The sequence below is a fragment of the Anabrus simplex genome, chromosome 11 (genome assembly GCF_040414725.1).
Source record: "Anabrus simplex isolate iqAnaSimp1 chromosome 11, ASM4041472v1, whole genome shotgun sequence".
NCBI lineage: Eukaryota > Metazoa > Arthropoda > Insecta > Orthoptera > Tettigoniidae > Anabrus > Anabrus simplex.
In genome coordinates, this window is record NC_090275.1 from 56,870,665 (window position 1) to 56,895,402 (window position 24,738).

The 24,738-nt window shown below is 41.4% G+C and overlaps 1 protein-coding gene across 2 annotated transcripts in view; it reads left to right on the forward strand.

Annotated features, from left to right (window-relative positions):
- The first annotated feature begins 8,763 nt into the window (after positions 1–8,763).
- The window catches only part of LOC136883132 (cytochrome P450 4C1-like), a 105,112-nt gene continuing 89,137 nt past the window's right edge, over positions 8,764–24,738 (forward strand). For both annotated transcript variants that reach the window (XM_068229703.1, XM_068229704.1), the window contains exon 1: positions 8,764–9,874. In XM_068229703.1, the coding sequence (XP_068085804.1) occupies positions 8,765–9,874 (1,110 nt within the window). In that variant the 5' untranslated portion in view covers position 8,764. The remainder of the gene's footprint in view (positions 9,875–24,738) is intronic.

A 24,738-nucleotide genomic window follows, 5' to 3' on the forward strand; every position in this document is an offset into this window, starting at 1 on the left:
CAATAAGCATTCAATTACAAATTTCAGTATAATACCGTAGCGAAGCACGGGTATATTGCTAGTCAGGAAATATCTATATAAATAAAACTAGCAATATACCCGTGCTTCGCTACGGTATTATACTGAAATTTGTAATTGAATGCTTATTGTTGAATGCCGAAATTCGCGATCTGACTCGTTTTCTGCGAGAATCCACCAAAATTCGAGATCTGACTCGTTTTCTAATAGATTACGGCAAGTTTCCTCCCATTTTTCAATCTTTCTTTCCAGCAATCGGTTTCGTACTTCCCGGGCTAGGTCCAGATATTCTACCCGGTCAGTTGGGTCCCTAAATCTTTGCCATCTTTTCCTATAAGCATTTTAAATATGGATCAAATCCTTCAGGAGATCCGGCGTGGTGTCGTCTTGGATGCCTTGGCGGTACTGAACCCGCGGCTGGACTGCATTCTTAGTCATTAGCAGTCCAGGACCCGTTTCCAGCGCGGTCCGTACATTTGACGACGCTCCACAACATTAATATTATTATTATTATTATTATTATTATTATTATTATAGATGTTCTGGACCCCACAGCAAGATGCAAGACCGCTACTTGGCGGTAACTTACATCCGCTGCCATTGTCATTGTTGACAATGTGACCAGCACCATCGTCGCGCTTAGGCAAATGTGCGGGATTTCTGGCGATACGAATGACATACTTCCGTGCATTATTGACCTTATTATAGAGGTGAACGGACGGTCAATCTCTTTCCTATCGTTTATTTCAAATTAGTTTAAATTTTTATTTATATGCCAGCAGAATCTACTGTAATCTAAGAACGTTCTCCGAAGGAAAAGATGGTTCTTGAAAATGAACCCAGGAAAGGTTAGAAATGATCGGTTTATGATCAGAATAAGTACATCGAAAATCTACAGCCTGTTTCCAGTCATTCGACAGGGTCAGGAATGGAATGAATAAAGCACCCGTCTAGCGGCGACAATAGGAATTGTTCCGGCTGCCGAAGCCTGTCGCACTTCTCTGGGGCAATGATTAATAAATGACAAATGAAATGAACTGATATTGGACAGTGTTGCTGGAGTGAATGATGACATTGAAAACCGGAGTATCCGGAGAAAAATCTGTCCCGCCTCATTTTTGTCCAGCACGAATGTCACATGGAGTGACCGGGATTTAAACCACGGAACCCAGCTGTGAGAGGCCGGCGCGCTGCTGCCTGAGCAACGGAGGCTCCTTGTAAGTACATTGCGAACAGTAAAATCAATTGGTCTCCCCTCCTTTTACGCCCCACCGCCGTTAAGTTTATTTACCCCCCCCCCCCCCAAAAAAAAAGAATGAAAAGATGGCGTGCTTCTTTATGTTTAAAGGAGATTCCAAACACCAATGTGGTCACGTCTATTACGTTCAGTTTTGAGATATAAGTATACCCATAAAAATAATTAACTTTTTTCACTTCCTTTCAAACTCCTCCCCCTCCCTTCTACGTGAATTTTCCGGCAAAAAATACTTGTTTCTTTAATAGTAAAGGGTCTTCTAAATACCAAATATCACGACTCTAACTTCTTCAGTTTTAGATTTATGTGACCTCACGAAAGGAATTCAATTCCTTTTCACTCCCCCCCCCCCACACACACCCCAAGATGGTTTCCCCCCAAAAACGCGTTTTCCTTTGTTTTAAAAGGAGATCCAAATACCAATTTTCACGTCTGTAACAATTTTAGTTTTTATTAGCTTATGTATTCTCATACAAATAAGTCAATTAATTTTTCTATTCTTTAACCCCCCCCCCCTCATTGGATTTTCCGAGAATACGTGTTTCTTTACTTTTAAAGCAGATTCCAAATATCACATTTCACGTCTGTAACATCTCCATTTTTGAGATATCAGTAGCCTAATTAAAAGAAGTCAATACCATTTTCAGTCATTATTAACTACCCCCTCCACCCAAGTGGCATTTCCGAAAACAAAAAATACATGTTTCTTTATTTTTAAAGGAGATTCTAAGAACAAATTGTTACATCTATAAACTTTAGAAGTTTTGATATATAGATATACTCATTTTAAAAATTCACCCCCTTTTCACCCCCTATTAATTGGATATTCCAAAAACCAAAAAATACTTGTTTCTTTATTTTTAAAGGAGATCTCAAACGCCAATTTTCAGGTCTGTAATATCTTCATGTTCTGAAATATAAGTAGCCTCATTTAAGGCATTCAACCCCTTTTTCACCCTTTTCCACCTTTCCTATTGGGATTTTCCGAAAACAAAATAATACGTGTTTCCTTATTTTTAAAGGATATGCTAAAGACCAATTTTTACATCTGTAAACTTTCAAAGTTTTGAGATATAGATACACTAATTTTAAAATTCACCCCCCATTTCACCCTCCCATTAATTGGATTTTCCAAAAATAAAAAAATACGTGTTTCTTTATTTTTAAAAGAGATCAAAAGTACCAATTTTCAGGTCTGTAATATGTTCAGTTTCTGAGATATAAGTACCGGTATCCTCATTAAAGGCATTCAACCAATATTTCACCCTTTTTCACCCCTCCCATTGGCATTTTCTTAAAATAAAAAAATACGTGTTTCCTTATTTTTAAAGGAGATTCTAAATACCAATTTTTACATCTGTAAACCTTTAAAGAGTTGAGATATAGATACACTCATTTTAAAATTTCACCCCCTTTTTCACCCCCTTAGAGACGGAATATCCAAAAATCCTCTCTTAGCGAGCACCTACATCTTATTATGAATGTATCCTCAAAATTTCATTTCTTTATGTCAAGTAGTTTTGGCTCGGCGATGATGAATCAGTCAGTCAGTCAGGATTGTAGGGGGTCCGCTGTCTGTAATTTCTTTTGTTTTGCCAATTTTTCAGATATTTATCCGTTTTAGGTTAACTCAAGACCGAATCGGTGGTTTTTACTTTTCGTGTTTGTTTGTTTGTTTGTCTGTCTGTTTGTCTTTTTGTCTGTTCCACCATCACGTCGCAACGGCTGGATAGATCTCAACCAAACTTCATATTTAGAGTATACTCATCCCGGAGAAGGTTTCGATATGCATTTCATTTTAAAATCTTTGAACAGACGGGGGGTTTATAGGAAAACCAGAATTGTTTTTCCACCATCACGTGGACACGGCTGGGACTATTTTGGCGAAATTTTCGTACAGCTTTCCGTTTAAGGGGTAATAATGACCATCTCCATAATTTTTGGTTTAGTTTCCTGAAAGTCCTAATTTTTACCCGCCTCGCCCAAAATCCAGATTGCGGCATAATCTGCCAGAAGAAAAAGATAATTGAAATTTGACAAAATTATACGTTTTAGCCTGTAACGAACGGAAAACATCCAAGATCATTAAATTTTTCACTTTTTATCCCCGAAGAATATCGAAATATGCAGGCAATTTTAATGATGGTGCAGACCTTCGGAAATTCCTATCACATAACGGATTGCACAATCTCCGTTCAATTTGGAATGATCTACAACCTTGGTCTTATGACTTTTGCCGTATCTGTATCCCTTTTACGTTTGATTTTTCTCTATTAATCGATGTTAAGTCAATTTTTGAATTTTCACATGCATAATTCATACTTTCAATTACTTATATGAAATACAGAATCATCAAACTCTTCACGAAAATTGGCCCACCCAGTAGCCATATATGAGCCAAATGCTATGTTTGTAGCTGTCACATAATTATCCGAAAAGTAATGTAATGTGAGATAATCTTACAAAACCTTTACCCTGTTCCACGTTTCTAACTCAATCTGACCCAAGAATAGATGACATATCATAGGACCAGCCATTTAGGCCACTAAATCCGGCGTGTCTTATGGTATAATCCTTTGTCGATATGACGTACGTTTAGTAGCAGTTAATCTGTAAATGAAGGTCTTCAATATTGTAAACACGCATATACTTTCGTATGTCGGTCTATATATATTCACTGATGTCGATTTATAGCGATCGAGAAAGGGTGGCTCTGCTATTGTAATCAGTACTCCCCACACCGACTTTGACTGGCAGTAGGAAAGGGTTCCTTCTCCAACTCCTGTGTAACTGTCATTAGTACGGAAGGCCTACAATTGTAATGAATAGTTCACTTCTCGATTTGACTTGCAGAAGGCAAGTGAGCATGCAGTTTTGTTTAAAACTCCCCTACCCGATTGTGTTTGGCAGTAAGCAAGGGTGCCCGCCATTATAAAGAAATGTCCTCATCTAAAATGTGACTGGCATTAGGCATAGTGGCCTGCTATTTTGATGGAAACTCACCAACTGGCAGTAAGCTGGCTGGCAGTAGGAAAATGGACCTGGCATTATAATGATAACTGCACAACTCAATTTCGAGTGATAGTAGGGTAATTGCCTGCCATTATAATAGAAACTCCTCAACTATAATCTGTCTGGAAGTAGGAAAGGGAGCTGCCATTTTAACGAAAACTCCCCAAATCGATTCTGTCCGCGTAGTAGGCAATGGGGCCTGCAGTTATAATGTAAACTTCCCAACTCGATTGTGAATGGCAGTAGGCAAGTGAGCCTGCCGTTATATCACAAATCCGTAACAAACACTTTACATTGGAAACAACGTACGGGGACCTCCCCATGCTCTTTCTCGGATAACGCTAAGAGACATGCAATTTTAAAACAATCTTATTTACTGCATGTACAGTATTTACTTCGATATTCGAATACAATGTAGAATACCGTAGCGAAGCACGGGTACATTCGCTATATATAAATAAAGTTGTAGGGAGTCCGCTGTCTGTAATTTCGTTTGTCTTGCCAATTTTTCAGATATTTATCCGTTTTATGTCAACTCAAGACCGAATCGGTGGTTTTTATTTTTCGTGTCTGTTTGTTCCACCATCACGGCGAAAACGGCTGGATTGATCTCAACCAAACTTCATATTTAGATTATACTCATCCGGAGGAAGGTTTTGATATGCATATCATATTAAAATCTTTAAATAGACGAGGGGTTTATAGGAAAACCAGAACGGTTTTCCTCCATTTTCTCTTATACTATTGATTTTCTGTAAACTTCGTGGACCGTATGTGAAACGCATCTTCATTATAAACAACTTCCGTTATGTTCATAATTTACCTTACTCTTCATATGACAGAGAAATTTACTATTTTCTGCGGGTATCATGCTCTGCATTGAGTGACCGACAGACCGACAACGAACCTACAGGTTACCATGGCAACGTCTCTGACTGCATGCCAGCAGGGAAGTAACGTATTGCCATTTTCCTCATCATGCCTTTAAATTCGTGGTTGTTCCTTGGGTAGAAGGCAAGAGAGGCGTCAATCGGCCATTCTGCGGGATATTGGCGGAATATCGTTGGAGGTTATAACCGTCCTCGAATAGCTTAAGTAATAACACCATTAGTCATCTTCTTATCTGTTTACCTAAGAATCCCTGCGCCTAAATGTATCCTCTGTTACCGATTTCTTACATCCATAACTCACACCAGCATAATTTATTGAGGGGCCTTTGATTTTCCAACACAGTTACTTGGTATTTACACATTTGTCGTCATCCGGCTATCCTCAGTTATAATCCATTTTCTATTAATGTCAGCTTTGTTAGCTGCATTATTTTCTTCCTTAATTACTAAGTATGTATGCGAGTGCTAATCGCGAAAGCTGGACACTCTTTCCTTTTTAGGAAATATTCTAAGCTATGAAAATATATAACTTTTGGCCCCGGAAAATATCGAAATATGGATGCAATTTAAACGACGGTGCAGACCTTCCTGTCGGAATAATTGGTGGTTAAACCGCAAGTCGTACCAGAAAATGTCGCGTTTAATTTGGAGAGATCTACAACTTTGGGACTATGGCATTTTGTCGTACCTCTATCCTTTATTCCTTAAATAGTACTGCATTTCTTGAGTTCAAGTTAATGTTGTACTTTTTACACGTGTATGTTATTGTTTGGCACACTTATAGGAAAGATGATATCCTGACATTGGGCAGGCACAGTGACATGTCCAGTGGCCATACGTTCGCAAAATTTTATGATTCCCGGTTCACATGAGTATCAAAAAAATAAACTAGTGTGTGAAAACTGTACGAAATTTCCCCCCATCCAATGAATAACTGATTTTCTAACTCATAAATATATTACATACGGGGAAAATGTCATAGAACCAGCCATATAGAACACTGAACGGGTCGTCTAATGGTGAAGTCCATTTGTAGGTGAAATTTTATTTAGTCTTACTCACTGCATTTGCAGTAATTTACGGAGAAATCCGTATACAGTGTAGAATACCGTAGCGAAGCACGGGTACATTTGCTAGCATCACAATAAAAAAATGTGAGAGAAAATCTCATGTAGCGACCACTCGCGGGTTAACTTTACTTTATCATCACACTACTGTAAGTGACCATTGGCACTAGGATATTTCCCAATTGTGGTGTATTTGTTAATATTAGTCAATATTTTTTAAACACTGCATCCATATTCATTCAACAAGAGGTTAGTTGGTTGAGTTAGGGGAAATAGTCATTGCCGTGTCAACGTTTCGTTCTCACCTTAAACTTAGGTTGTTAATAACAGTTTCACTTTTGTATTGTGTGTAGGACACATCCCTCCATATAGGGTTGGCGTCAGGAAGGGCATCCGGCCTTAAAACAGGGCCAAATCCACATGTGCGACGCAGTTCGCACCCGCGACCCCACAGGTGTGGGAAAAGCGGTAGGAAAAGATTGTGCGTAGGACAGTGGATCTAGAAGTAAGAGAGAAATACTATCACAGCTTTAATGATGAGTGAAAAGGCTTATACGATAAGTTAGCAAGGAAATTTAAATTAGAAGGAGAATGTAATGCTTCCGTCAAGGCTTTTCAATTTGTCTATCGTATAGCTTTCAGTGTCGGGAGTGTCCAAGGACATGTTCAGCTCGCGTGGTGACATCCATAGGCGACCGCGCGTCCATACTGCTAATAATAAGAGTTGGTGTGTGACATTTCTTAGAGGGAGGTCCGTTTTCTGCCTGCCGAGGGGGGATAAAGAGAGTGGCTGTGTGGTTGCCATGGAAATGAGGGTGGGGCGACTGCGGTTGCCATGGAGATAAAACTTCAGGGCAGTTCGTCTTGCTGGGAGTTGCCAAACCTGTCACTGTCACTGATAAGAACCTGATTATTTGTATAAGAGTGATCACAAATGGGACGATACCGCCTGGCCAGATAGTCTACAACAGATCACAGCGGTCAGAATGAAGGAGGGAACAAGTGAGCCGGAAGCGAGGGGTAAGAGCATGTAGAAAGGAATGCTGGAATGTGGCAACAATGTGAAATGGCACGTGCAGTGCTCCTCCCTCCAACCTTACCTGTCAGACGCCAACTTTAGTTAAGTCTAGTATAGTTGTCGGTTGCTAATGAGGTAGGGATAGGGTGAAACCCAGTGCCGGCACATGGCCTACTCCTGTAGAATAGCACCAAGGGGTCTGCTCAAAGCTTTATGTCCCCATCCGACGGTTGAATCACCATCAGCAGCGTCATATGCCCTCACTCAAAATGAACCCTGCGGAGAGGTTCGCCTGCAATCTAGTGATTATAAATTGTATACCACCACGACCCCTATCCTGTCGTCCAACATTCTGATGGTGAAAATGTTTCGACCAACGGGACTCGAACCAGCTAACCATCGTGTCATACCATACAGACTTCAACGCCTTAACAATCATGGCCACCGGGCGGACTAAAATTTTTCAATTTGCATGTATAGGTCCCATAATTTCTCATGTGAGTTACTCTAATATTCAACTTCATTTAGTAATAAAAGAAACGAAGTCCTGCGATTGTTTTAAAAGACGAGCCTTAAATTATCTTGTGTAAGTCTCAAGGATTAGGACTGCAAATAAGAGTCAAACGCATGTCCTAAAGCAACCACGCTTTTGAAAAATGTGGTTCGCCTCTGTGGTGTAGCGGTTAGTGTGATTAGCTGCCACTCCACCGGAGCCCCGGGTTCGATTCCCGGCTCAACCACGAAATTTGAAAAGTGGTACGAGAGCTGGAACGGGATCCACTCAGCCTCGGGAGGTCGACTGAATAGAGGGGGTTCGATTCCCACCTCAGCCATCCTCAAGTGGTTTTCCGTGGTTTCCCACTTCTCCTCCAGGCAAATGTCGGGATGGTACCTAACCTTACGGCCACGACCACTTCCCTTCCTCTTTCTTACTATCCCTTAAAATCTTTCCATCCCCACCACAAGGACCCTGCTCACCATAAGAGGTTAGGCAGCCAGGGCGAGGTACTGGTCTTCCTTCCTATATGTATACCCGACCCAAATTCTGAAGCTCCAGGACACTGCCCTTGAGGCGGTAGAGGTGGGATCCCTCGCCGAGTCCGAGAGAAAAACCAACCTTGGAGGGTAAACGGATTAAGAAGGAAAGAATGAATGAAAGAAAGAAAGAAACAAAGAAAGAAAGAAGAAGAAAAATGAGACTGTTGAAGTTCAACGAAAATTCTTCAAGATCGGAAAAAGGCAAATATTTTTCACTTGCCACAATTTCTACAGATGTTGGAAACCAGAATAATTAGCTTCCACACATTTGAAAACTTCTTCAGACATACTGTATATTATCGCCTGCGCGACGTTAGCAATGTCTGCTGACCCTCACCTTAACTCAAGATAATCTTGCATCTCGAGCATAAGGGTAGGCCTAGAGCAAATTCCTTGACCTTCATCGTGGAACTGGCTTATATAAGAGAAGCAGTGAAGTCACTGCTGCAGTTAAGTGTACTCCAATATGGGAGACGTTTGGAAGGCAGGGTATAGCATTGCAATCTTTCTCCTCTCTTGTGTGTTCGTTTTTAAGTTTTGGTGGTCACGCCGTCGACTTCGTCAGCTGGGCAACAAGATCCCCGGACCTCCAACATTACCTCTTCTGGGAAATATAATTCAGTGTCTTGGAGGTCCTCGTCAGATGTTCGTTCTCTTTCACCAGCAGTGGAGTCAAAATGAGGGTCGTTGTTTCAAACTTTGGATTGGGCCATTATTATACGCAATTGTAACATCTCCTGAAGACGCAGAGCAGGTATTAGTGAAAACACGAGTGTTAAACAGAGATAGATATACGATGAAGGTACTCAGTAGATTTATTGGAAATGGTTTAGTTACGTGCACGTCTCAAACATGGAAGAAACAGAGAAGGGTTATTGCACCATCAATGCAGTACAAGATTCTGGATTCATATATACCAGTATTCAACAAGCAATCCCGAATTCTGGTCGATAAGTTAAAGAAATTTGCTGATGGAAACACGTTTAACCTAATGTCACCATTGGTAGCATTTACTGGTTATACAATATCCGAAACTGCAATAGGCGCTCCTATGAATACAGATTTTGAAGAAGATTCCATCGCAGACATTATCAGGCGAGCAATTCATATGATCTCCCAACGTGCATTGAAACCTTGGTTACTGGTTGACGCCTTCTACGATTTGACAGCTATGGGGAAGGAACAGAAAAAAGTGGAAGAAATTTTACACAAAGCAGGTAACAGTCTGTTAAGCAGCAAGCTGGAAGAATATCGGGAAATGAAGTCGTCTGGGAGTATAACCGATAAGTGGATGAAGAAAGCGGATTCTATTATAGATAATTTTCTCCGTAGTTCCGAAACTGAAGGTGCTGAATTAGATGAACAACTGTTAAAAGACGAGGTGTGCACCGCTTTGATCGCAGGGACGGACACAACTGCTACAACCTTGTGCTTCACTCTGCTGTTACTAGCGTTGCACCCAACAATACAAACTGCTGTCTTTGAAGAACTGAAAGAGGTCTTCGCTGACGACTGGGAGAGGGATGTGCGCTCCGAGGACGTTAAAGAGATGAAGTACCTGTCTCGCGTCATCAAGGTAAGTGTCGTTATTTGTGTCTTCAGACCATAGCATAGGTCACCCTATCTTCAACTAACCTCTTAATATCGACACAGTGTCAGCTCGTGAAGTTTGGTAATAGGTTTGATGTATGTTACATTTTAAAAATTGCAATATTATTACAAGTTCGCCTCTGTGGTGTAGTGATTAGTGTGATTAGCTGCCATCCCTGGAGGCTCGGGTTCGATTCCCGGCTCTGTCATGAAATTTGAAAAGTGGTACCAGGGCTGGAACGGTGTCCACTCAGCCTCGGGAGGTCAACTGTGTAGAGGAGAGACGGGGGTTCGATTCCCTCCTCAGCCATACTCGAAGTGGTTTTCCGTGGTTTCCCACTTCTCCTCCAGGCAAATGACGGGATGGTTCCTAACTTAAGGCCACGGCCGCTTCCTTCCCTCTTCCTTGTCTCTCCCTTTCGATCTTCCCATCCTCCTACAAGGCCCCGGTTCAGGATTGCAGGTGAGGCCGTCTGGGCGAGGTACTTGTCCTGCTTCCCAGTTACCGGAAGTCTCACGTTCCAGGACGCTGCCCTTGAGGCGGTAGAGGTGGAATCCCTCGCTAGGTCCTAGGGAAAAGCCAGCCCTGGAGGGTAAACGGATTAAGGTAGAAGAAATATTAATACAGCTTCTTTCGTATTGTATTTCCTCATTTCGGGATAACGTAAACATCAAATACGGCTATAAGGGTAAAATAAACATTCACCTAAGCAGCAAAATGTACAAGGGAATGGTATTTTTGCCTTTACTAAACCTTAATTTCATGTTTCCTTTCATGACTGGAGAACTTGAAGAATTGGCTTTGTGGACAACATTAACACATTTTCCCACCATAATAAAACGCACGCTTTAGGCTGGTACTAATGTAAACATGCAAGATTCATATTCCCAATAAGACTGATTTCCGTGGGTAAACAGAAATACAGTGGAACTCGATATCTCGAATCACCTCGGTAGCTAAATTTTATTTCGAGTTATCGAAATTTCGAGATATCGAGAATACCGTTTTTGAGCATGTATACCATAGTTGAATCATATGTATCTACGGGCTTATACTGAATACATCTATGCTAATATATGAAGAGGTAAAGTTTGTTTGTACGTAATGGCTAATCTCAGGAACAACTGGACCGATTCTAAAAATTCTTTCACTAATAGAAAGATATATTATCCGTGAGTGCTATAGGCTACATTTTATTTTCAAATAAATTCGAAGGGGGGAGGGGGTGCCGTGGGGAGGTATAAAAATACTAGGCTAATACAGGCGAAATATCGAATTTGTCGTACAAGGACGAGACAAAGCTCATTTTAAGCCCCTTGACGCAAAGAACAAGACACGGTAAGCCCTACTGGCCCGAAAACCACGTTTTTTGCCCTAAAACCAACCGTTATTGAGATATTGGCACCACACAACCCCTGCTCTATAGCTCATTCCACGTTAAGAAAACAGTATTGCTCTTATGGACCTACAAAGAGTGAACACACCCCCTCCGAGACACACATAATTCCTCGTGATTGAGAGATATTACACTGCACTTCGTAATGTATTAAGAAAGATAGATAAAAGGGATGAGGCATTTTTGCCCTCAAGTTATTAAAATAACTACATAACCTTTTCTTTTTCATAAATACATTTGTAGGGCGGACGCACAATGGCGGAAACAGCCATCGCTTTGTTGCCTTCCTTCCTTTTCCTTCTTCTGTGTTGTTCAGTTACAAGCCTCGTGTTTTCCCTGTCTGAACCGCCGGCAACTCACTTCTGCAATGAAGTCATCTACAGTATTTATTTGTTGCGTGTGTGTTTTTACGCTTTAAATCAGTGTGTAATTGTCTTGTGTTGAGTGAGAGTTATGCGATAAGCTTACGTGTGTGATTTCTTTCCTTAACATTAATGCTGTGAGCTTTTGTAGAGTCATCTACAGTATTTATTTGTTGTGTCTGTTTTCTAGCCTTTATTGCCTGGAGAAATTTATTAAATGCAATTAAATGCATCCCTTACCCCTCGAGCCCATAAAAATTGTTTGTCTATTTTCTCCCCCAATTGGCCTTACACTTCAATGCTGATGTTTTTTATGTGTCGTAGTTTACTTCAGATTCTGTACAAACCAAAAATAGCCCCTGTAAACCTCCTGTCCCCTTTAGTTCATAACATTAATTTGTAGCTTAGTTTCTTCCGCACCGGGCGAGTTGGCCGTGCGCGTAGAGGCGCGCGGCTGTGAGCTTGCATCCGGGAGATAGTAGGTTCGAATCCCACTATCGGCAGCCCTGAAGATGGTTTCCCGTGGTTTCCCATTTTCACACCAGGCAAATGCTGGGGCTGTACCTTAATTAAGGCCACGGCCGCTTCCTTCCAACTCCTAGGCCTTTCCTATCCCATCGTCGCCATAAGACCTATCTGTGTCGGTGCGACGTAAAGCCCCTAGCAAAAAAAAAAAGTTTCTTCCGCTTTTTTGTCTCGAACTTAAATACTGAATTTCACAAATTTATGTGCCGCCGTTTTCCCGTGATGGTGTTGAGCAGAGCCGTTCGATATTGCAACCCTGTTGATATAAGAGCAATACTGTTTTCTTAACATGGAATGAACTCTAAGAATCGGATAAAGAAATGAACTGCCGTAATCATGGCAACACCAACTCCAGTATGCTTACAGCAGCGAGATTATCTACAATATAACACAAAAACCTAACATGTTACAGACATAAAATTTGGTATTTGGAATCTCCTTTAAAATAAAAGAACACAAATGTTTGTTTTCAGAAAATCCACTTAAGGGGTGAGGGTTGAAAAGAAGTCAGAAAGGAGATGAATTCTTTATATTAGGATACATATATCTCAGAAACGGAAGATGTTAAAGACGTTAAAATTGGTAGGGCGTACTTGGAATCTCTTTTAAAAATAAATGAACGCACTTTTTCTGGAAAATCCACTTAAGGGGGTGAATTTATTTAAAAAGCGGGTGATATTTTAAAATGAGTATCTTCTTCTCTTCCACCGGTTTTCCCACATCTGTGGCGTTGCGGGTGCGAACTGTGTTGCACATGTGGATTTGACGCTGTTTTACGACTGGATGCTCTTCCTGACACCAACCCAATGTGTAAGGATGTAATTGCTATTGCGTATTCCTGTTGTGGTTGGTAATGTGGTGTGTTGAGTGAATATGAAGAGGAGAGTGTTGGGACAAACACTAACAACCTGTCCTCGAGCCAGAAGAATTAATCACACGCCATTAAAATATCCGACCCAGCCCGGAATCGAAACCGGAACTCTGTGAACCGAAGACCTCAACAATGAACTCTCAGCCATGGAGTAGGGTAGTCTTTAAAAGTAGTATATCTCATAAACTTAACATGTTACAGGCGTGAAAATCGGTATTTGTAATCTCCTTTAGAAATAAAGAAACCCCCTTTCTTTGACTGTTTCTCACAATATGAAGAGTTCCATGTTGCATGTTCCAGACTTAGTTCTGCCAGTAGCCCGGTCATCTTAGCCCCCAAAGGCAATGCCAAAAACATAGTTTACAAAGAGGTTCTGGGGGAAATGAAATGCAATTTTTCGGCGAGTTTTTCATACTTTAGGGATTTTCAGATATTGTCTTAGTGCAGTACCGAGGAACAATTTTTATCAACTTAGAAATCTACCGAGCTCGATAGCTGCAGTCGCTTAAGTGCGGCCAGTATCCAGTATTCGGGAGATAGTAGGTTCGAACCCCACTGTCGGCAGCCCTGAAAATGGTTTTCCGTGGTTTCCCATTTTTACACCAGGCAAATGCTGGGGCTGTACCTTAATTAAGGCCACGGCCGCTTCCTTCCCACTCCTAGCCCTTTCCTGTCCCATCGTCGCCGTAAGACCTATCTGTGTCGGTGCGACGTAAAACAACTAGCAAAAAAAAAAAGAAATCCTCGCGAGCGAAGCCATGTGTCACAGCTAGTTATTTATAAGAGTATTGAAATATTTACAAATAAACCTTATTTTACGGCATCACTTTAATTATAACCAGTAACTTTTTAGAAGACAGGATACAGTACATACAGAAGTGAAACAAGAAACATACCTCCATTAAGACCTTTGGAAAAAATCATTTAATCTCTTCTGTTTGTTACTGTTAACGTTTCCTCCCTTCACGTTGAAACTTCTCCCCAATACCGCGCAGCCGAGATTCTTTTTTTTTTTTTTTTTTTTTTTTTTGCTACTTGCTTTACGTCGCACCGACACAGATAGGTCTTACGGCGACGATGGGACAGGAAAGGGAAGCGGCCGTGGCCTTAATTAAGGTACAGCCCCAGTATTTGCCTGGTGTGAAAATGGGAAACCACGGAAAACCATTTTCAGGGCTGTCGACAGTGGGGTTCGAACCTACTATTTCCCGAATACTGGATACTGGCCGCCCTTAAGCGACTGCAGCTATCGAGCTCGGTCAGCCGAGATTCATAAATGGAGCTTGTCATCCGCGACTTCGGGGGTTGCTTTGGTATGTGACCGGTAATTAATTCACACCTGAGAAACATCAAGGTTTCGCCGATTTTCCGATTACTGGAAGTTATAGTTTTTTGGTTGCCGTCATATCACTGAACTGTTCCTCACAAACCAAAAAAAAAAAAAAGCCGTATTACACAGTTAATGTTACACAAAATTCGAGTTACAGGGTATTTTTGGCTTCAAGGTTGGAAATGTTTGCTTCGAAAAATCGAGAAATTCGCGTAATCGAATTTCGAGTGATAGAGAAATAAATACACGTGAAGAATAGGAATAGGTTCGAGATGTCCGCCTCTGTGGTGTAGTGGTTAGTGTGATTAGCTGCCACCCCTGGAGGCCCGGGTTCGATTCCCGGCTCTGCCACGAAATTTGAAAAGTGGTACGAGGGCTGGAACGGAGTTCACTCAGCCTTAGGAGGTCAACTGAGTAGAGGGGGTTTCGTTGCCTTCCTCAGCTATCCTCAAAATGGTTTTCCGTGGTTTCCCACTTCTCCAGGCAAATGCCGGGATGGTACCTAACTTAAGGCCACGGCCGCTTCCTTCCCTCTTCCTTGTCTATCCCTTCCGATCTTCCCATCCTCCTACAAGGCCTCTGTTCAGCATTGCATGTGCGGCCGCCTGGGCGAGGTACTGGTCCTGCTTCACAGTTCTCCCACTCCAGGACAAAGCCCTTCAGGCGGTAGAGGTGGAATCACTGGCTGAGTCCGAAGGAAAAACCGACCCTGGAGGGTAAACGGATAATAATAATAATAATAATAATAATAATAATAATAATAATAATAATAATAATAATTTCGTGTGGCTATTTCTAGCCGAGTGCAGCCCTCGTAAAGCAGACCCTCTGATGAAGGTGGGCGGCATCTGCCATGTAACTGCGTGTTAGCGTGGTGGAGGATAGTGTTATGTGTGGTGTGTGAGTGGCAGGCATGTTGGGGACAGTACAAACACCCAGCCCCCGGGCCACTGGAATTAACCAATGAAGGTTAAAATCCCCGACTCGGCCGGGAATCGAACCCGGGACCCTCTGAAGCGAAGGCCAGCACGCTGACCATTCAGCCAACGAGTAGGATTGGTAAACGGATAAAGAAGAAGAAGAAGAAGAAGAAGAAGAAGAAGAAGAAGAAGAAGTAGTAGTAGTAGAAGAAGAAGAAGAAGAAGAAGAAGGTTCGAGATATCGAGGTAGGTCCGTATGCACTACAGGAAAGCAACCTTATAACTGTTACCGGTAGTGAGAAGAATTCATCGGCCAGTTCTCCTCCAGCCTGTTTTAAACGTTAAAAAAGCAGAGACGAACTCTAATTTGTGCCGCTGTATCGAGGATGGACTGGAGAAAGAGGATAATTGATTGACAGGGAATGGTGGAGAAGTGACCAGAGGCGCCGGGTTTTGATAATTACAGTCCAAACGAGCAAGTAGCTGCGCGTTTTTGGGTTACGTAGCCATCAGCTTGCATTTGGGAGATAGTGGGTTCGAACCCCACTGTCGGCAGCTCTGAAGATGTTTTTCCATGTTCATACTATCCTTCACACCCCTAGCCCTTTCATAGCCCTATCTGCGTCCGTGTGACGTAAAGCAAATCATAAAATTTCACAGTCCAAAAGGGGGAGGGGGGGGGGAATTTAACCCTCATGAAAATGCAGATTTGGGTGTCTTTGAATCAGTAGTACTTGATTTAAAAACACACTATTGTTTTATTAGGCGCTACGTTCATTCAAACAAAATCCACATACAATCGATGTAAAGTGATCGTAAAAGGTAAATTTGTTTTAAACATCAAGAAGTAAGAGATTTTCATTCATTCATTCATTCATTCATTCATTCATTCATTCATTCTTTCTTTCTTTCTTTCTTTCTTTCTTTCTTTCTTTCTTTCTTTCTTTCTTAATCCGTTACCCTCCAGGGTTGGTTTTTCCCTCGGATCAGCGAGGGATCCCACCTCTACCGCCTGAAGTGCAGTGTCCTGGTTGCGCGAGACTTTGGGATCGGGGATACAACTGGGGAGTAGGACCATTACCTCGTCCAGGCGGCCTCACCTGCTATGCTGAATAAGGCAAACAAGATACTGCCTAAAAACAATATTTTTGCTACAATTCTAAACTGCAATTAAGTCTATCTTACAACAATTACGACAATGGAATTCTAGTAAGGTCTAAATGTCTAGAGAGATATTTCCCCTACTATACAAATATTTCGCTGTAATATACTACGCACGTTAAATCTATTAAATTAACTACACTACAATAATTCTAAAATGCGTTCAGACGTATCGAAATTACAATGACTTGTTACTACGCCCAAACAGAAATTAAAATTGTAGTTAAAAGTTGAATTTCGGAATAACTATATAAGGATTACACAACAAAGCTAAATACGTAGACAGATTATTAGAATTAGCTTTACAATGTTACCCCACTATGCTCTAATAGGAATGGAAACCGCCCTTTAGATAAATGCTGAAATATCGAAGGGGTTAACGTACATTAGGATAACAAAGTAATATAGCAAACAAGGTACTATGTAATAACATAACTAAACTACAATTCACACTGGAAGGAACGCAAGTAAGTGTCAACGTACGCCCTAAAGAAGGAATGCTTTGGAAAATGTGACTGTGTCGATGTTCAAGGAAAACTCATTCGAGACCTGAAAAAAAAGGAAATATTTTTCACTTGCCACTTAACTTATTCTTCTGACGATGGAAAGCAGAATAATTGACTTGCATAAGTTTGAAGGCATCTTCTGGTTTATGTTAACACCTGCGCCACAACACCAGTGCCTCCTGACTCTGGCCTTCACCCCAGGTATCTTTTATATTCGAAGGTTACAGATAGCCTGAGGGGGAATTCCGCGACCTTGTTGGTATTAGCTGGCTCATATAAGAGATGAAGTTCAGTGGCTGATGCAGTTTAGTTCACTCCAACATGGGAGACGTTTGGAAGGCAGGCTATGGCATCGCCATTTTAATACTATGCTGTGCGTTCGTCTTTAAGGTTTGGTGGTCACGACGTCGACTCCGTCAACTGGGCAACAAGATCCCCGGACCACCGACATTGCCCTTTCTGGGAAATATAATTCAGTGTCTTCGAAGTCCTCATCAGTTGTTCGCTATCCTTCACCAGCAGTGGAGTCAAAATGAGGGTCGTTGTTTCAAACTTTGGATTGGGCCATTATTATACGCAATTGTAACTTCTCCTGAAGACGCAGAGCAGGTATTAGTGAAAACACGAGTGTTAAACAGAGATAGATATACGATGAAGGTACTCAGTAGATTTATTGGAAATGGTTTAGTCACATGCACCTCTCAAACATGGAAGAAACAGAGAAGGATTATTGCTCCATCAATGCAGTACAAGGTTCTGGATACATATATACCAGTATTCAACAACAGATCCCGAATTTTGGTTGATGAGTTAAAGAAATTTGCTGATGGAAACACGTTTAATCTCATGCCACCATTGGTAGCATTTACTGGTTATACAATATCTGAAACTGCAATAGGCGCTTCTGTGAATACAGACCTTGAAAAATATACGCTGACAGACGATATCAGGCGAATAATTCATATGATCTCCCAACGTGTATTGAAACCTTGGTTAATGATTGACGCCTTCTACGATTTAACAGCATTGGGGAAGGAACAGAAAAAAGTGGAAGAAAATTTACACAAAAGAGGTAACAGTCTGTTAAGCAGCAAGCTGGAAGAATATCGGGAAATGAAATCGTCTGGAAATATAACCGATGAGTGGATGAAGAAAGGGGATTCTATTATAGATAATTTTCTCCGGAGTTCCGAAACTGAAGGTGCTGAATTAGATGAACAACTGTTAAAAGACGAGGTGTGCACCGCTTTGATCGCAGGGACGGACACAACTGCTACCACCTTGTGCTTCACTCTGCTGTTACTAGCGTTGCATCCAACAATACAAACTGCTGTCTTTGAAGAACTGAAGGAGGTCTTCGCTGACGACTGGGAGAGGGATGTGCGATCCGAGGACGTTAAACAGATGAAGTACCTGTCTCGAGTCATCAAGGTAAGTGATTGTCGTTATTTGTGTCTTCAGACCATAGCATAGTTTGGTGCTGCTTTTAATGTCATCCTATCTTCAACTAACATCTTAATATCTAAACAGTGGCAGCTTGTGAAGTTTGGTAATGGGATTGATGTAAGTTAATTAAAAAAACTGCAATATTAATACAAGTCCTCCTCTGTGGTGTAGTGGTTAGTGTGATTAGCTGCCATCCCTGGAGGCCCGGGTTCGATTTCCTTATCTGCCACGAAATTTCAAAAGTGGTACCAGGTCTGGAATTTTGTCCACTTAGCCTTGGGAGGTCAACTGAATAGAGGGGGGTTCGTTGCCTTCCTCAGCTATCCTCGAAATGGTTTTACGTGGTTTCCCACTTCTCCAGGCAAATGCCGGGATGGTACCTAACTTAAGGCCACGGCCGCTTCCTTCCATCTTCCTTGTCTATCCCTTCCGATCTTCCCATCCTCCTACAAGGCCCCTGTTCAGCATTGCATGTGCGGCCGCCTGGGCGAGGTACTGGTCCTGCTTCACAGTTCTCCCACTCCAGGACAAAGCCCTTCAGGCGGTAGAGGTGGAATCCCTGGCTGAGTCCGAGGGAAAAGCCAACCCTAGAGGGTAAACGGATTATGATAGAAAGAAGAAATAATAGTAATAATAATAATAATAATAATAATAATAATAATAATAATAATAATGCAAGTTGCTGTACGTCGCACCCACACAGATAGGTCTTACGGCGACGATGGTACAGGAGGGGCTAGGAACGGGAAGGAAGCGGCCGAGGCCTTAATTAAGGCACAGCCCCAGCATTTGCCTGGTGTGAAAATGGGAAACCACGGAAAACCATCTTCAGGGCTGCCGACAGTGGGGTTAGAACCCACTATCTCCCGAATACTGGATACTGGCCGCATTTAAGCGACTGCAGCTAAGGAGAAATATTAATACAGCTTCTTTCGTATTGTATTTACTTAATCCAGGATAATATAAACATCAAATACGTCTATAAGGGTAAAATAAACATTCAGCTAAGCCACAAACTGTACAAGAGAATGGTGTTTTTGCCTTTTGTAAGCCTTAATTTCATGTTTCCTTTCAGGACTGGAGGACTTGAAGAGTTGGCTTTGTGGAGAACATTAACATCCCACCATAATAAAACGCACGCTTTAGGCTGGTACTAATGTAAACATGCAAGATCCATATCACCAATAAGACTGATATTCATGGGTAAACAGAAATATGCACTACAGGTAAACGGCCTTGTAACTGTTACCGGCAGTGAGAAGAATTGATCGGGCAGTCCTCCACCAGTCTGTTTTAAACGTTAAAAAAGCAGAGACGAACCCTACATTTGTACCGCTGTATCGAGGTGGACTGGAGAAACAGGATAATTGATTGACAGGGAATGGTGGTGAAGTGACCAGAGGCGCCGGGTTTTGAAAATTAGTGGGGGTGGTCTAACTTAGAGTCCAACCGAGCGAGTAGCTGCGCGGTTTGGGTTACGTACCCATCAGCTTGCATTAGGGAGATAGTGGGTTCGAACCGCACTGTCGGCAACCCTGAACATGTTTATTCCATTTTCATACTACGCTAATGCTGGGGCTGTATCTTAAGTAGGGTCACGGTCGCTTCCCTCACACTCATTGCCCTTGCATATTCCTACCTGCGTCGGTGTGAAGTGAAGCAAATTGTAAAAATTGCCAGTCCAAAGTGAAGGGGGGGGGGGGGGATTTATCCCTCATGAAAATTAGGCGCTACGTTCATTAATAATGAGTACAAACAAACTCCACACACAATCGACGTTAAATCAACCTAAAAGGTAAATCTGTATTTTAAACATCAAGAAGTAAGAGATTTTCATTCATTCATTCATTCATTCATTCATTCATTCATTCATTCATTCATTCATTCTTTCTTAATCCGTTACCCTCCAGCGTTGGTTTTTCAGCGAGGGATCCTACCTCTGCCTGAAGTGCAGTGTCCTGGTTGCGCGAGACTTTGGGTCGAGGGGATACAACTGGGGAGGAGGTCCATTACCTCGTCCAGGCGGCCTCACCTGCTATGCTGAACAGGGGCCTTGTGGGGGAGTGGGAAGACTGGAAGGCATAGGCAAGGAAGAGGCCGTGGTCTTAAGTTAGGTACCATACCGGTGTGGAGAATTGGGAAACCGCGGAAAACCACATCCAGGGTGGCTGAGAGTGGGGAATCGAACCCCCCCCCCTACTCATTTAACCTCCGAGGGATAATTGGGCCCAGTTCCAGACCTCATACCACTTTTTAATTTCGTGGCAGAGCCGGGAATCGATCTCGGGCCTTCGGGGTTGGCAGCTAATCACCCTAACCACTACACCGCAGAGGCGGACAAGATTTTTACATTTTAAATATATGTAAATTAAAAGGACGGAAGCTAAAGAATACACATAGTTTCTCTACTATCTTAAGTTAAAGAAACGTAAGTTCAGTTTTCTTGTAGAATGACAAAACCGAGTTTAAAAACAAGCAAATTGTCTCAAATTCGGCATTTATTATTGAGAAATTAAAAGTCTAAGTCTTAAGTACAAATGTTTAAAATCTTTGCGGAATTTCTAATTCTCGCTCATAAAGAGAATTTTCCTACGAACAGTCGATCGTTCGATGAAACGGTTCGTCACAGTTTGGAGGCTACAGTTCACATGACTGCCAACTTATGTTTGCATTTGGTTATCGTTATCTGACGTTTTTGCTAATTTCAATATCCTAGTAAGTTCGTTCAATTTCTCCTTACTTCCACAACCATTTCTATTTCTATTTACTTTTAACTTGCACCTCCTTCTTAATCTCTTTATTTCTCTGTTATAATGCAGTGGGTCTTTACAATGTCTTTAAAAGAACGTATCCGTTTCCACATTCCGCAACAATTGGTTTAAACCCAACCCATGGGCTGTTTTCAATTTTGTTTACCATTTTCCACTGATCATACTTTTTTTTAAACCCATGCCCCTCTTTTCAGCCATATGGTATTGTCTAACTCTTCTTGCTATCACATTTACTTTTATGTATTACAATAACAGCTTCGTTACCACTTATACCATTCATCACTTCAGTTTTTCTATATAGCTCATCTGGTTTGATCAGCACAATGTCTGGTATTTTTACTCTCTAGTTGGTAACTTTACTTTCTAACGCAGTTGTCCTTCCCAGGTTAAATATTTACCTTTATGAATGTCAACTTTCTGTCATTCGCACTTCCTTACCAGTTAAATTGAGATCACACCAGAGACGTCACATTTAATTTATATTTTATCCCTTAATAGGTTAAACATGCTTTTAATTTATTCGGAGAAACTAAAACATTTGCTCACTCGTTTTCAGTGTCTTGAACAGTATGTTCTTGAAATACATTTTAAACAAAATCTTGAAAGCGGGAAGCTGTAAACTACACTCCCGAAAGTCCTTAAGGACCTCCCGCAGTCTGTGTGTCACGAGGACGGAGACAGTGTCCATTGACCTCCCGGAAACAAAACTCTTAATTTCATTCTCTGAGAACGTTTCGCTTGTCCAAGTGTGTGCTTTATGCTGAAAGTATCAGCTTCCAAGTCTTTTTTAATTAAACAGTGGTTACAGGAGTTTCCCCATTTCACATCAGACTGTAAATTTAATGTTTTGATCTCCGAAGAGGCCTGGTACAGGTCTGTCGAGTTGACACCACATAGGCGAGCTGCGCGTCTATGAGGATGGGGCCCTACCTAGGATGAATTCTAATGATGAAGACGGCACACAAGCACAGCCCCCGAGCCATGGGAATTAACCTATAAAGGTTAAAATTCCTGTCGCGGACGGGAATCGAACCCGGGACCCTCTGGAACGAAGACCAGCATGCTAACCATTTAACCATGGAGCCGGATGGATTGTAAATTACTATTCTGTGACGTTTGTAGCAGAGAAATGAAGGAAATACATTTTGTAATTCCCCTAAAGGGTTATTATCAATTTAGTAAATTAAAATTATATTTTAATTGACAAATGCTTATTAAGATACGTAAAATTGAAACCGACCGGGCAAGTTGGCCGTGCTGTTAGGAGCACGCAGCTGTGAGCTCGCATCTGGGAGATAAAGGGTTCGAACCCCACTGTCGGCAGCCCTGAAGATGGGTTTCCGTGGTTTCCCATTTTCACACCAGGTAAATGCCGGGGCTGTACCTTAATTAAGACCACGGCCGCTTCCTTCCCATTCCTAGGTCTTTCCTGTCCCATCGTCGCCATTAGACCTATCTGTGTCGGTGCGACGTAAAAAAAAAGCAACATTGAAACTGATAAAATATACGTTTAGAACGTATTTTTTCATCTTTGGCGGCCTATTGTAGGCACCTAAAATACTTTTTACCGCCTAAAAGTTCAAATTCTAATTATATGCTTAATACTGTTTGAGTAAGAAAGAAAGGACTCACCTAGCAAAAATCAGAATCATCCTGCTCTGCCTCATTTCCCTTGGTGGTGCTGCAGATCAATCAATCAATCAATCAATCAATCAATCAATCAATCAATCAATCAATCAATCAATCAATCAATCAATCAATCAATCAATCAATCAATCAATCAATCAATCAATCAATCAATCAATCAATGAATCAATCAATGAATCAATCAATCAATCAATCAATCAATCAATCAATCAATCAATCAATCAATCAATCAATCAATCAATCAATCAATCAATCAATCAATCAATCAATCAATCAATCAATCAATCGACCAATCAATCAATCAATCAATCAATCAATCAATCAATCAATCAATCAATCAATCAATCAATCAATCAATCAATCAATCAATCAATCAATCAATCAATCAATCAATCAATCATCTGTATTTAGGGCTGTCCGTTTCAATTATTTATCTAGCTGCTTCTATTTGGATAGCCGGTTCGATTCCCGTTGGTCGAAAACAGTCTTACCATCAGAATGCTGGCTGGCGGGATAGAAGACGTGGTGGTATACTACTTTTAATCACTAGATTGCGTGCCAAAAGCCTAGATTCAATTCCAAACCTCTCCGCATATGACGTTGTTGATGGTGATTCGTCCGTCCGATGGCGACGTCAAGTCTTAAGCAGACCCCTTGGTGCTATTCGAGAGGAGTAGGCTGCGTGCCGGCACCGGCTTTCATCCGCTTCCTTCCTACTTTCATATATCAAATAATTTATTTCATCTCATTATCTCCTCTGATGAGGCTGAAGTCCGGAAGGGCATCCGGTCATAAAAATTCGCTACGGAGATCCATCTCATAATCGACAACACGGAGAAACGGGACAAGGGTTAGGACATACATTATTATTATTACACCGCAATTGGGAAATATCACGGTGGCAATGAAAACTTACAATAATGTAATAAAAAAAAGCAAAGTCACCTCCGTACAGGCCATGAAGGCCCTTGGAGGAGTGGAAGGTAAAGGCTTCCACCATTGTTAACCTCGGCACGTGATGGGGTAGGGTGGTTAACTCTTCGCCCGACCGCCTTTGCCCCCAGGAATTAACCTGGTACTCATTTTTGGTGTAGGCTGAGTGAACCTCAGGGCCATATGCACCTCCGGAAGTGGAAATCTCGTTTCTTAAATTTTAATGTGATAATAAAGTAAAGTTAAAACATAATTACCAACAACAACAACAACAACTATAACAACAAGAGTACAACAAGCAATTCCATAGAAAGATAATAAGAGGTGTCGTCCCATTTGCGATCACTTTTATCAGTGAAATACAAACAGTCAGGTTGCTGCGAGGGAATTCTCTACTGAAGGACTGGTACAGGAACACATCCCTCAAGTAACTGGCGAAACTACAGACAGTATTAGGATTCTTACGAATCGTATGTTGAAACTCATTAAATTACTTATATTTACCATTTCAGACTGATGCGTTAATACCGAGACTGACAGAGAATAAACAGGACTCAAATGAACCTTTTATTTAGAGTTACTAGATCGTTGTGGGTGTAAATGCGGTTAAATCACTTTTAAGAAGTAGAACAAAAGATGGGCGTAATAAAACCGTTGAATTTTACACTTTCCAATTTCATAACAAAGGATTTTGCTGTAACACTTTGCTTCTTCGATAGTGCTACCCTTTTTGAAGCAATTGTTGCTTATCTCAAAACAGTTAACCTACACTTTCTTATACAATAGGGGACACTATTAAATTACTGCTTAAATAGTGCTCAAACTGTTCAAACATCATACTGACACGTTAAGTAAGCAGCTGCTCAAAATATTAGCCTACTTTCATCTATCTGTATGTATGTCTACCCCTTAGTCTCGTTTCTTAATACCGGGTCGGAATGAGATGAGATTAATTTATACAGGATGTTTCTACGGCCGGAT